The sequence below is a fragment of the Penicillium longicatenatum genome (assembly GCF_028827895.1).
Source record: "Penicillium longicatenatum strain IBT 33135 chromosome Unknown contig_4_segment0_segment0, whole genome shotgun sequence".
NCBI classification, from domain to species: domain Eukaryota; kingdom Fungi; phylum Ascomycota; class Eurotiomycetes; order Eurotiales; family Aspergillaceae; genus Penicillium; species Penicillium longicatenatum.
The window spans coordinates 2,150,887-2,163,045 of record NW_026643122.1 but is presented as its reverse complement, the minus strand read 5'-3'; the positions used below and the strand labels follow the sequence as shown (position 1 = coordinate 2,163,045).

The following is a 12,159-nucleotide window of genomic DNA, read 5'->3' as shown; positions in this document are numbered from 1 at the left end:
AGCTCCCGGATCCACTTGATTTAGAGACGGGGAAGGTGTGGGTCCCGGACCCACGGATCCGCAGCTTGGCGCAGGAAGAAACAAAGAAATCCCGACGTCAGCGAACACACGTCTAGCAGACGGAGCTATGATAGCGAGCACCTGAATAAATTAGAACAAAGGAAACTGGACAGGCCAGATGGGGTTGAGCCCCCGCAATTGAAGTGTTCACGTCATGATTCAGTGGACTTAGAATGTCGAGTATGGGAGCGCCTGCAAGATTAGCAGTAATGACGGGGTAAACAAACAGAACGCTTTCAAAAATAATTGAAAAACTGTATTTGCTAAGCTAGTTACAATCGGCAGTCAACCAGGATCACACAGACAGGGATCCAGTTCCTTCACCACTGACATCGCAATTAGATAACAAACACGACCTCGGAATGTACATCGAGGATTTCGGGACCGCATATGAGAAAAAGCAAATTGAAAAGATAAACATAGGACCCCGGGATAAAAGCAAATTGGAAATGTGAAGATAAATGAAGATGAAAACCGCTGGCCTCGAACAAAAATGGGGGAAAGCAACTAAGAAGGGTAAACATGAATGGGAAAGCAAAGGGCAAAGCGAACAGCAAAAAATAAAGAGAAATCAGAAAGCCGCACATTGGATGATGTAGATCCAGGAATATTTCGGAGTGTCTCAGGAAATAAATGGATCCCATTGAGAGTAAATGGAGCTGTGCAGCTTGATGAGTTGCAACTATCCATCAAGGTTCAAAAGAGCGTTCATGCTTTCTTCGGAAAACATTGAACCAAATTCGTCTCCTTGGAGGGGAGGAGTTCGCAGAGTTTCAATTGGCTCACGTCGAACCTGGGTGTTCACCATGGCGGTGAAGTCCTGGTTCTGAGCATAGCTGATATCAATGCCATTCGGTCCTGCCAGCATATCATGCTGATCCAGCATACTGAGGAACTCTTGGTCAATATCAATGAGTCCGTTCGAATCCCAAGGGTTGGGGCCATCTCCCTGAATCGTGTCTTGGAGACGATTTGTGCCTCGCCGAGTGTCGCCGATGAGACCAACGGCTTCAGCTGGAACCCGGGCGCGACGAGTCAGCCTTTCGCCAGGGCGACGTGGCGAATACTGATAGTCAGGGAAAGCAAGGGCGTGCTGTTTCTTGACTTGAGCCGCCAAAGCGTGCCAGCGTTGACGAGTTTCCTCGGTCTCAGATCGCCACTTGGCGGAAATGAGGCGAGCTAAACAAAGAAAAGAAGCAAACTTGTCAGTCAATTTTCCTCGAGACTGCGATTATCTCTGACTTACAAATATCGTTATTTGCCACCCCGGGGTTCAAAGCCGTTGTCTGACCGTGGTGATGCTGACGATAAAGAATCCAAGCGTTGGGAGGGCGGGGAATATGCTTCTTTCGCGGAGGAACGGCAGCTTGGTTATTACGCAAAGCCTCACGAGTAGTCTGAGCAACAATGTCATATTCAAGAAGGTCGACACCGAGGGACTTCTTCGCAATAATAGCAGAGGGCACCAGGCGGAAAGAAGAGATTTTCATGTCGAGGACAATCTCCACTGGCTCATCCAGAAGAACTCTTTCTCGAAAGTGAGCAGGAATTCATAGTCTCAGGTCATACGAACTTACGATAGACGGTTGGCAAGCTTAACAAGATTGGTCTCGCCCATCTTGTCCTTCACATTGAACGGAATGATGACTTCATTTCCCGTGGCTTGAAGCCGCTGTGGATGAGCGCAGTCATGCCACACGACCTCGGCGGTCCTGTCAGCGTCGGTACCCGCCATGTAGAAGGCACGCGGGAGAGGTGGCATCAGAAAATAACCAGGTGTCACTGGAGCAAGGGAAAATCAACAAATCCGACGGATTCAAGAGAGCTGTGGAGGTGAAAGGATGGGAAAGGAGAAGAGAATAGGAGAGAGGTAGAGGGAAGAAAGAGAAAGAGAGAAGAGAAACAGAAGACAAATGTAAACAAAGGACAGGAAGTGAATGGTGGGGCGAACCAGTGAATGCACTCTTTGTGTCTCGATTGGGAAGACGTTACCACGACGATCAAGTGAGTCATGACCCTCCGTTTGCTCCTCAATACCCACGACGCGTTGATACTCCAGGCAACCATTGCATTCGTTCATTCACTTGGTGCCACTTTCATTCACTGCATGAGGTTCACGAGGCCATACAGAGTCTTCATGTCCCACGTGGTGACCCCCTGTCTCAGACTTGAATTCACTAGAATCCCTGGAAACGGACTTCGGACTCTGCATGCATAAACGTGTTCGTCAATTCGGGCTACTTTCTTGAGAATTAATTGATATAAAGTGCCAGGTGGGGTACAGATCGTCACATACTTGGCAGCTGCAGGCATACTCCACTCTACAATCCACTCAGCCCTAATTGCAAATTCGACCAACGGTAAGCACTCGAACTTGACTACACGTCAATCTTGATATGGAAAATTTGAAAAAAGCCCAAAAGATAGATTGGTATTGAGAGAGCAGTGTTCTGGTATCTAGATAGGTATGTCTCGTACCTGACTCTCCATCATGATTCCGGTTGCGAAGATCCATTCCAATCACTGGCCCAGATAAATGTTGGGCACCGCCATTGTGTGCCTTTTTCCTTCTCACCATGGGGTCCGAGGGGCCGGGGACAGATCCAGAACGCTCGGCCACGGTTGATGCCTGGTTTCTTGGTGGTCAAGCTGATGCAGGGTTCTTCATGCGAGTCACACCGAGGGACGGGCTTTTTGGTGAAGAGCTTAGACCAATCCTCTTTACTGACAATCGGGTCGATCACTGTATCATCATGATCAGGCTTGCTGGGCGAGGACGACACCAATGGATTACATGTGCTTGCGGCAGGAGTGTCGAGTGGAGGCTCTGTACCTTGGGTAGCTCTAGCCGTAGTGCTCTCGTTCATGGCACAACCCTTTGATGGCGATGTCCATACGTCGGGATTAGAAGTACTAGCAGGGGATGCATATGTGGGTGACTGAGACGATGAGCTACTGCCAGCAGCCTTGGGTTTGAAAAACCCTTTAAGTGTTTTCTGGCCGGCTGTGGAGGCAGCATTTGACGCCGCGGCGGATTTCGAGCGTTTTGCAGGGACCGTTGGTGGTTGCGGTGGTCTCTTTCGAGGCATAGGGTTTGAAACCGAGGAACCATCCGGCGTAACCAGTGGACCATTTGAATCAATTTGGCTGGGTGTCGGTAATCCATGCTCGACCCTTGTAGCGGTGGTCAGATTCTCGACGACATTAGCTTTAGGCGGTGATTGGGATGGCATGGTTGGTGGCTTGCGGGCAAACATATCCTTGATACTCCGCCGCTTATCAACATCAAACTCTGGAAGCAGACGCCCTGACGTGGACAAAAGATACTGGGTCGAATATTCTTTCTGACGCTTGCCACCTTTAAACATTCCAGGGGGGTTCACGATGTCAAGGATGGGAACCATGTTTCCATTATGCAACACCTGTTCCTTGAATACGGCATAGACGGGGCAATGATCTGATCCCTAGCGATAGCAAAGTTAGCTTTTCATTAATGTATCTCCTCATACCCAGGACGTACCATGAGGCCTTCTTGTATATTTGAATCAGAAAACCATTCCCGCATGTCAAGGCTGCATAGAACATAGTCAATTCTTGACCCATAATTGCCAGGCCGAGTATTGAGCCTTGTATCCCAGCAAGTGTACATCCCAGGTCGATTCGGGTGAAAAGACCGGCAAATATCATGAAGGACTGGCTGCTCCTTGTCGTTGTCCCGATCACCAATCACCACACCATCAGCCAGTAATGCGTTGAATAGCCTGCGGGGTGGACTAAGAATGAATTCTTGCTCGGTGGTGGCGCTTTTGCGAATGTTCTCCAGCGCATGTGCAGAGTCAATAGGGGCCTTGGAGATGTTGATATCGCCGGTCACAAACACCCTCTTCCCCAGAGACACAAGGTTCCGTATCCGTGCGTCCAAAGCATTGAGAAAATCCATGCGAAAAGAATCGCGGCTCTCATCCCTATATGCGGGACAATATGTTCCGATGAGAACGAAAGCTGGAAACTCTAGAACAACGCAACGTCCTTCGGAGTCTAGAGTTGCAGCATCGATTCGTTCCTTGGATAGTGCGCCCTCACCCTGATCTTCTGTATCGCTCTGTTCCGATGCAGAAGGTGAGGTGGTAAGTTGGCTTAGAGTAGGATAGCCACCTATTTGCTGCTCTTCCGGCAGATCACGGAAAGCTACCGATGAGTTTGGTGGGCAAAGCACTCCTGTGACGCCTTCTTCGGCCCGGATTGGTGCACAGGTGGCATTACGCGTGTAAATCACGACACCGGAGTACCCTAGCCCGGGTCAGCTATATTAAAAACCAGACAGAGATGTGACTTACCCTTCTTGAACTTGGGCAGGCTGAAATAGCAGTCCCATCCCGGCACCAGGACCATGTCATCGCGCAAGTCCTTGCGCTGAATTTTCGTCTCCTGAAACACCACAATGTCTGATTCGAGGATATCGAACATGGACTATACTTCTAATCAGCTAAGAGGAATCTTAAATTGAGACTAACATCATCCACATACTTCGAATGTGCGGGTACCTCTCCATGGTTCATAGGAGAACGGGTTCCTTCTCAAGTTAGCGGCCATTAACGCGAGTTCATCTAGACGACTATGCGTACCGAATCCCATTAACTGTAACAGAAGATTAGTATTCAATTCAGCAAAGAAGATTCAAGATAAGGCCCAAAACAAAACAGCTTACCATTCCATGTCGTGATGCGAAACCCCATGATCAACTGACAAGACGAGGGAACAACACATATCCAGCTGCCTCTCTCCGAAATCTTCAGTCGAGCTGAGTTAGGTGATCAAGTTTCAGGGAAAGAGTATTAAGTGCAACCAAATAATACCTCTCCTTCGAATGCAGGAAAGATATCACGTGAAGCGATCGAGTGACATCAGGTTACATAAGCAGCCGGGGAATCACGGGACCTCAAACCACTCAAACGGCGTGGATTTCAACGTACGACATCTCGCCCAGAACCCCCTCCCTCCTCCACAATTTCTCACCCTCAACCACCACAATGTTCTCCCGCAACATTGCCCGCCTGAGCCAGCGTGCCGCACCGATTCGCTCGGCTGCCCAGCGCCGCTTCAACAGCGCTGAGGCCAAGCCCTCTTGGATCGCTGACAACGAGTTCAACCGCGAGCGTGCTGCTGTTAAGCACCATGCTGCCTCCACCAGCGGTGCGTGATTCTAACTGAAGCTTCCAATCGTGGATTTCCGTGGATATTGGGGAATTTTGATTATTTCAAGTGGCTTGTACTAACTCAATGGCTCTGTAGACCTTTGGCGCAAGCTTTCGATCTTGTACGTTTTCACCGGAATTAGCGGCCCGACCTCTATAATGCGTCATGCCCAAATTACACGCTAGCTAATACTTCTTCTAGTGCCGTCATCCCCTGCCTCATTGGTGGTGGCATCAACGCCTACACCCTCTGGAACGAGCACTGGGAGCACTGGGAGCACATGCCCCCTCTTGAGGAGCGCACCGAGTACCCTTACCAGAACATCCGCACCAAGAACTTCCCCTGGGGTAACGGTGACCAGGTAAGTGCGATCTTTTCTGTTCTGAAGCTGTTAAACCCAAGCATAAGTCGCTAACAATTTCCTTGCAGACCATCTTGTAAGTTCCGGTCCATTGCCATTGCCATTGCCATTTGATTCGATATCCTTTTATCCTTTTATCGCGGACACCACCTACTTAATGTCGGACAAGGTCAATCGCGCAAAGGGAATATCCATACTGCATCAATAAAATCCCACAAATTCCGGAACTACCGCTAACTACTCACAGCTGGAACTCGGACGTCAACTACCACAACAAGGACAAGGCCACCTAAGCGCACCCTTCAACCCTGATCATAATCCCCAAGGCTCGAAATCCGAGTCCGCCGATGGGAGCCTGGAAGAGTGTATTTGGCTGCAAACTTACATGTATATCTACTGCAGTGGTGTTTCACGGGAACGTAGACCCGCGAAGGATGGGAGTCTTTGGACTCCGGTGATTGAATGAAGTGAAATTCGTCGTACTCCGTCATTGGTGCTGTTTCATTTGTCCAGATTTCATATTCCTAGATCCAATATTATTGGTTTTAGAAGTCTATTTGTCGAAGTTACTAGAGGCTGATTTTTGCTCTAAGCCAAGTCCCCTGGATTTGAGAAATGTGCAGTAGACACTGAATTACCATGCATCTCAATGAGGCAAATTGTACTGGTTCAGTCAATCCATAAACTAATCAACTCCAACATTGCTACAAACTATAGATACGTGAACAGAACAGAACCCGCGTCTGCATCAGGTTTCAGTACCTCTCCGCGTCCTTAAGTCTAGGTACTTTGCAGCATAATCATTAGCCAAGACCGGATCACCCGTAAGATGCATAACAGTTGCCTTCTTGGCCATCATCTCAGTCTGGCCAAGGATATCCTCGATCTCCTCGTAAGAATCATAGGCCGAATCGATGTAACCAATCGCGCGATTCACATACTCCTTCCTCATGGGTATGCTCTCCTTCCCAAGACGCACCCACAGTTCACCGGCGATGCCCATGTTCGCATCAACAAGCAGTGAGTATGCGCGAGCTATCAGCGCAGAATCATCGCTCTCCAGAATTTGGGGCATGATACTCTCGATAAGCTCAGCTGTAGCTTCGAACTCGTGTAGGCTCAGAAGAACAGCAGCGAGGGTACAGATGGCTTCCCAGAGATCGAAGAGGACTTTAGAGCGATGGGCGATGCTAGCGGCGCGCATAGCCAGCGAAAAGCCACGCTCTGGGTGGCCGGATTTTTCGAGGATGCGAGCTTTCAAGCAGAGGAGTTTAATTTGGGAGTGGACGTCGAAGTTCTCGGGTTGCATTGAGTGGGCGGCTTGTTCGACCATTCGTAGAGCACGGCCGTGATCCCCCTGGCGGATTGTGAACTCAATTGTGTGGAAGGCAAGAAGGAGGCGAAGATCGAAGTCTATTAGTTGGACGGCCTGAAGTTGAGAGAGGATGTGTTCTACTGCTACTTTGTCGTCGCTGTGAAAGGTCAGTTATTGTCTTCTTTCAGGACTACTTGCTGTAGGTCTCACCGGCAGATTTGTCGTTTGAGTTGAAGGAGTCCAGAGTAATACGTCCAGGCATTATTGTATTTCATGGCCCGGAGTCGTTCGGGTTCGACATTGTTCATGCGGGCGAAAGCTTCTTTGTAGTTTCCTTTTTGCGCCAGCTATAGATGTGGTTAGCGTTTTATGAAAGCAGGAAGAGGAGGCCAAGGGTAATTTACAATCTGGCAGTTTCTGAAAGTAATTTTGACATAGTCATCGTATGGATGCCCTTCCGTATAGCACTCGCGGAAGATTTCGGTATTCAGCCAAGCAAGGTGAGTAGCACCTGGTTTAACAATGTTAGCTGCAACCCACAGAAGTTGTAGGTAAAGGTCATACCTATCCGAGCATACATAGCGCTCTGCAGCACCATGTACGCGCCTGTGGGGGTCGACAGGTTTTTTGTCACGTTGACATGGGATGCTCGCACAAACGATTCGACAATCGATGCAAGACTCTCGCCCTAAAAATGATCAGTATGTATGGCCTCGCACAATGCTCAGAACGCCACAACTAACCTGCTGCATCTCTAGCTTGGCCTCACTCAACAAGGTAGTACTCATGAGCGACCACATATCAGTCTCCTTCGACTTGGCCTTGAGGAATGCAAGGCCCTCTTTTTCATTTCCCAGCATACCGCTGTTCTGGACCTCCCGCATCTGCTCGGGGAACGCCTTACCAAAATGGTAAAGCCAGCTCATGCAAAAGTTGAGACAGTTCATATCATGAGACTCGCGAGCAATGGCTACCGCTTCTTGCACGGCCGAGATAGCTTCGTTGAAACATTCAAAGTCCGCCTGAATAATAGCCAGATTCAGCAGCGCAAATTGATATGCACTGCGGTCCTGATTGTTGTGCATAGTGTAGTCGAAGTATCGATGCAGGTTGTCAAAGGCTGATGTATAGTCGCCAGCTCGCCAGGCGTCGAGATATCTGGCCATTTTAGCAAGTTGTTTCAAAGTCATGTGCACATTTACTATTGGGGATCTTACTCCAGGTAGTACATTAGGACTGGGATCGAAGATTCCGATGTCATGATACGCTTGAGCTGTGCCCGCATCTCGTCTGGCACTCTACCTCCCAGTCCTATTTTGGTCAGTATATGATACTTGATGCGGTATGTTATGAGTAGAGTGTTAACGTACTCTGTAGTTCTCCGACCTGGAATTCCACCAGACGCTCTGCATCCTTAACACCGACCACGCTCTTGTCCCTTACCTCATCCTCTATGTTGCCATAGACCACCCGAGAAAGATAACTGGTAGAGTCCAGGCCTTGGTCAAAGAGATTGATATCGACTGGATCATGGCTGTCAGACGGATTTCTCCGCGCATAGACATGATATGTTGGTAAACGGTACTTCACAAATCCCGACCACAACTTGACCGAGTCATGGAACTGCAACCGGGTGTATTCAAGGTAAGCTCTGCGCACGAATGCGCCAAGCGGTGAGCTGCGAGATAGCCGCATACCATTGGTTTCAGGAGCAAGGCCATTGTCCCGATCCTGGAGTAATTGTTCACGCGTCTTGGTGAGAAGCGTCGGCAGATGATTGGAAAAGAACCACTCAAGGGCATCGAGGGAATCAAGTGACCAGAGCTTTTTCAGAAATAAATCCCAAATTGTTCGACCCGGGACCGAAGATTCATGGCCCGACAGCACTTCCTCGAGCTCGGCGATGCTAGTCAAATAGTGTGTCTCCCATTGCTTATCGGCGGGATCTAGAGGAAACAGACCCGCGGTCAGGAACGAGAGCACATGGATGGCGGATGAGTTTGGGACGAAGCCGTCCGTATAGACGGTTATCAGGCACAGTAGAGAGATCCTCCACGGTGTCAGATAGCGCGTCATGATTAGGAATGGCCCATCATCGATATCACAATCAAAGGTGATTCGATCCAGGGCGCGTTTTGATCGTGTTGCCGATAAAGAACGATAAGGTGCCTGAGGCAGGAACGGATTTGCCCCGCCAAAAAATGATTCGAGTGACGCATTTACTTTCTCCAATCCTCAATTCTTCTATTAAACTCAATTGCACTCTCCACCATGGCGGATGCTCTGACAAACACTGACTTGCAAGGCGCACTGCCCCTTGTTGCTCGCGGTAAGGTCCGCGACCTGTACGAGGTCGACGACAAGACCCTGCTCTTCGTTGCGACTGATCGTATCTCCGCCTACGATGTGATCATGGAGAACGTATGACTTGCACACGCATGACCCGATTACATATAATCGATACGTACTGAGAAATCGTTCACAGGGAATTCCCAACAAAGGCGTCCTCCTCACTCTTTGCACGAAGACGTGGTTCAAGATCCTCTCCGATAGCGTTCCTGGACTGCGCACCCACTTCCTCACGCTCGACCTCCCTCCCCAGATCCCTGCTTCTCTCAAGCCAGTACTGCAGAACCGGGCAATGCAAGTGCGTAAGCTGCGCATTCTACCCATTGAGGCTATCGTCCGTGGATACATCACCGGGTCCGCCTGGAAGGAATACCAGAAGTCCGGAACAGTTCACGGAATTCCCGTCCCTGCCGGATTGAAGGAGAGCGAGGCTTTCCCTAATGGTCCAATCTACACTCCCAGCACCAAGGCGGAACAAGGCGAGCACGATGAGAATATCCATCCGGACCAGGGTATGTGATCGTCTAGAAACTCGTTGAAAGATATTGCCTTGGAAACGTTGGAAGCTAATTTCGAGACACAGCTACCGCCATTCTTGGAGAGCCATATGCCTCGAAGGTTGCCGAGCTGGCTGTTAAGCTGTATAAGGCCGCGCACGCTTATGCTCTCGAGCGTGGCGTGATCATCGCTGACACTAAGTTTGAGTTCGGTGTTGATGAGGAGACAAACGAGGTTGTTCTTGCTGATGAGGTTCTGACACCAGACTCCTCTCGGTTCTGGCCCAAGGACTCATACGCCATTGGCCAGGGTCAGTCAAGCTTCGACAAGCAGTACCTGCGAGACTGGTTGGTTTCCGAGGGCCTGAAGGGTAAGGATGGTGTCCGCATGACCGAGGAGGTTGTCCAAGAGACCGCTGCCAAGTATAAGGAGGCCTGGGAGAAAATTACCGGCGGTAACTAGAGAAGAATGTTTCGATGGCTGTATATTTGTGGGTGTTAGGTTGATAGAACTCGAGTGCCGTCTTATCTGTAAGCCCTCATAAATGAGATGCACAGACGAAAAGAAATGAAATGAAATGTCATTGCCAAATGTTATTATTCGTTCTACCTTTTCGAAGTGGCGCGGAAAAGACAAGATCTACTCTGTGTTTAATGTACAATTTGTGATGGAGATAATATGCAGATTGAATCACTCCTCCCACTCTGATCGGAGACCCTTCAGCCCCTTCTGTTTTGTGTTGGGCTTCTTCTGGCTCTGCGTCTCCTCGGCTTGCTGGGTGGACTCGATCCAAGCCGACTGAACGCCTTCATCGAGTGGCAATGCATCCGCGCCGCAGATCCGGCGCTCCTCCTCAATATCTGCCTCACCCATACCGTTAGTCGCCCACACCTTGTGAATACGCAAATCATAGGGCCCTTCGATACGGTCCGTCAGACCGATACCGATACTCTTTACCCGCTGGCGCATGATAGAAGTCTGTGGCTCGACCACATATCCGTGATTAGTTCGGACAAATGCGTTAAATGGCAGAAGCACCGTCTCCCAGCCGGTTGATCCGGAGGTTGTTGTGCTGGAAGTTGAGGAGATGATTGTGGATTCAGGAGGGATATCAGAAAGTGCCGAGGGAATGCCTTTGGGATATAGTTCCTCCGCAGCCTCTGCATCTTCGGACTGCTTCACGTGCAAGGCTTGATCCAAGATTGGCGAGCGGTCTTGTATGCGGTGGTGTCGGGTATATAATCGGTGCTGGTGAATATCAGTCTCGACGACAGACTCTGTCTGGATGTTAACGGTGTATCGACGGCCGTCAGACTTGATGCGGAGCGCAAGATAGGCGTATGGGTCAACGTCCCAGAAGAGACGGCCAAAGAGCCAGAGGCCCCGGTCTTTGTTGCGGAATGCGGCATATCCTGTTCGCAATCCAACGTGATCAGTATGCTGCTTGTCGTGACATCAGGTCATTATGACCCAGATGACATACCAGTCCGCTCCACTCGCCAATTTTCTGGTAGTTTTGTAGAAATGCTTCCGTGGAAGCGAACGTGGGCCGGTGTGTTAGAGGAAGGCTCGGCTGGTTCGTAGTCTAGCTCGGCGGTGCTGAAACCACCCACGGCACGGTCGGCGAATGTCTTGCAATCAGAGACAGTCCGCTCATCTTCGAAATTGAGGAGGGTGTAGGGTTTGGTGGGAGTGTGGAGGGCCTCCGTGTTCCAGGCTAGATTGGGTTGGTCAGTTTTTGGTAGCAACCTATGGGGGAATCCAGGGCCGTACCGATTTTCGAGAGGCGGCCAAATTCCTCGGCGCTGCGCCTGAAGAAGTTGCCCTGAGCAGCTAAGCTCCGGGTAGGTATCATGGCTAATGTGAGGATTCAATGTGGTTAGACCAGAGAGTTGGAAGAGGAAGCTTCAGAATGATGTTGGTTCCCGAGGTGGCGTGAAACTTACAAGCGCCGATCACCCGCGATAAGATAGCTCCGCCTTGAGCAATTTATACTTCCCGAGGGTCGTGATAGCAATGTCTTTTAAAATTCTTTACATGAAGGGGTCCAATCACTGGATCACATCGTCGCATCTGCCTTGAGATGCCATAGCTCCCCAGCCTGGTTCCAAGGTTCCTGAAGTTTGTGCCAATTGCCTTATCGAGGCTACAGGGGTCGATGTCAAGCACAAACACAAAGTATTTCATAAACATAAGACTTACAACCTTGGAAGGTCATTCAATGAATGTTAGAGTAAAGATTGTAGAGATAGAGGAGGGTAAGGAAGGCCATCGTGTTTGATTGTTTCGGTATCATAACCTCCGAGGGTCGATCGATAGGTGTGAGTTGATATATGTTACGCATATTGAGCGTCATGCATGTTCCTTCTGTAGGTAAGAT

General features: G+C 49.7%; 6 protein-coding genes across 6 annotated transcripts; 2 read left to right on the top strand and 4 right to left on the bottom strand.

The window, feature by feature from the left end:
* Positions 1 to 742: 742 nt before the first annotated feature.
* On the bottom strand, positions 743 to 1,822 carry N7484_007639 (HMG-box domain-containing protein; the record flags this gene model as incomplete). The annotated part of the gene is made up of 3 exons (XM_057118026.1): positions 743 to 1,239; positions 1,307 to 1,587; positions 1,638 to 1,822. 3 exons carry the CDS (start codon positions 1,820 to 1,822, stop codon positions 743 to 745), a joined length of 963 nt encoding a protein of 320 aa, XP_056971061.1.
* Positions 1,823 to 2,549: 727 nt separating this feature from the next.
* N7484_007638 (DNA-(apurinic or apyrimidinic site) lyase APN2) lies at positions 2,550 to 4,796 on the bottom strand (the record flags this gene model as incomplete). Its single annotated transcript, XM_057118025.1, has 6 exons — positions 2,550 to 3,524; positions 3,581 to 4,350; positions 4,398 to 4,530; positions 4,588 to 4,633; positions 4,686 to 4,698; positions 4,769 to 4,796. 6 exons carry the CDS (start codon positions 4,794 to 4,796, stop codon positions 2,550 to 2,552), a joined length of 1,965 nt encoding a protein of 654 aa, XP_056971060.1.
* Positions 4,797 to 5,090: 294 nt separating this feature from the next.
* On the top strand, positions 5,091 to 5,910 carry N7484_007637 (cytochrome c oxidase subunit VIa; the record flags this gene model as incomplete). Its single annotated transcript, XM_057118024.1, has 5 exons — positions 5,091 to 5,253; positions 5,353 to 5,377; positions 5,458 to 5,617; positions 5,686 to 5,693; positions 5,865 to 5,910. The coding sequence occupies 5 exons, from the start codon at positions 5,091 to 5,093 to the stop codon at positions 5,908 to 5,910; spliced, it is 402 nt and encodes a 133-aa protein (XP_056971059.1).
* A 455-nt stretch (positions 5,911 to 6,365) lies between these two features.
* N7484_007636 (putative anaphase-promoting complex subunit Apc5) lies at positions 6,366 to 9,008 on the bottom strand (the record flags this gene model as incomplete). Its single annotated transcript, XM_057118023.1, has 7 exons — positions 6,366 to 7,089; positions 7,143 to 7,279; positions 7,337 to 7,443; positions 7,497 to 7,620; positions 7,676 to 8,090; positions 8,150 to 8,243; positions 8,303 to 9,008. 7 exons carry the CDS (start codon positions 9,006 to 9,008, stop codon positions 6,366 to 6,368), a joined length of 2,307 nt encoding a protein of 768 aa, XP_056971058.1.
* Positions 9,009 to 9,203: 195 nt separating this feature from the next.
* N7484_007635 (phosphoribosylaminoimidazolesuccinocarboxamide synthase) lies at positions 9,204 to 10,241 on the top strand (the record flags this gene model as incomplete). Its single annotated transcript, XM_057118022.1, has 3 exons — positions 9,204 to 9,353; positions 9,418 to 9,793; positions 9,865 to 10,241. 3 exons carry the CDS (start codon positions 9,204 to 9,206, stop codon positions 10,239 to 10,241), a joined length of 903 nt encoding a protein of 300 aa, XP_056971057.1.
* Positions 10,242 to 10,469: 228 nt separating this feature from the next.
* N7484_007634 (CIA30 family protein) lies at positions 10,470 to 11,634 on the bottom strand (the record flags this gene model as incomplete). Its single annotated transcript, XM_057118021.1, has 3 exons — positions 10,470 to 11,191; positions 11,263 to 11,496; positions 11,553 to 11,634. 3 exons carry the CDS (start codon positions 11,632 to 11,634, stop codon positions 10,470 to 10,472), a joined length of 1,038 nt encoding a protein of 345 aa, XP_056971056.1.
* Positions 11,635 to 12,159: the final 525 nt, after the last annotated feature.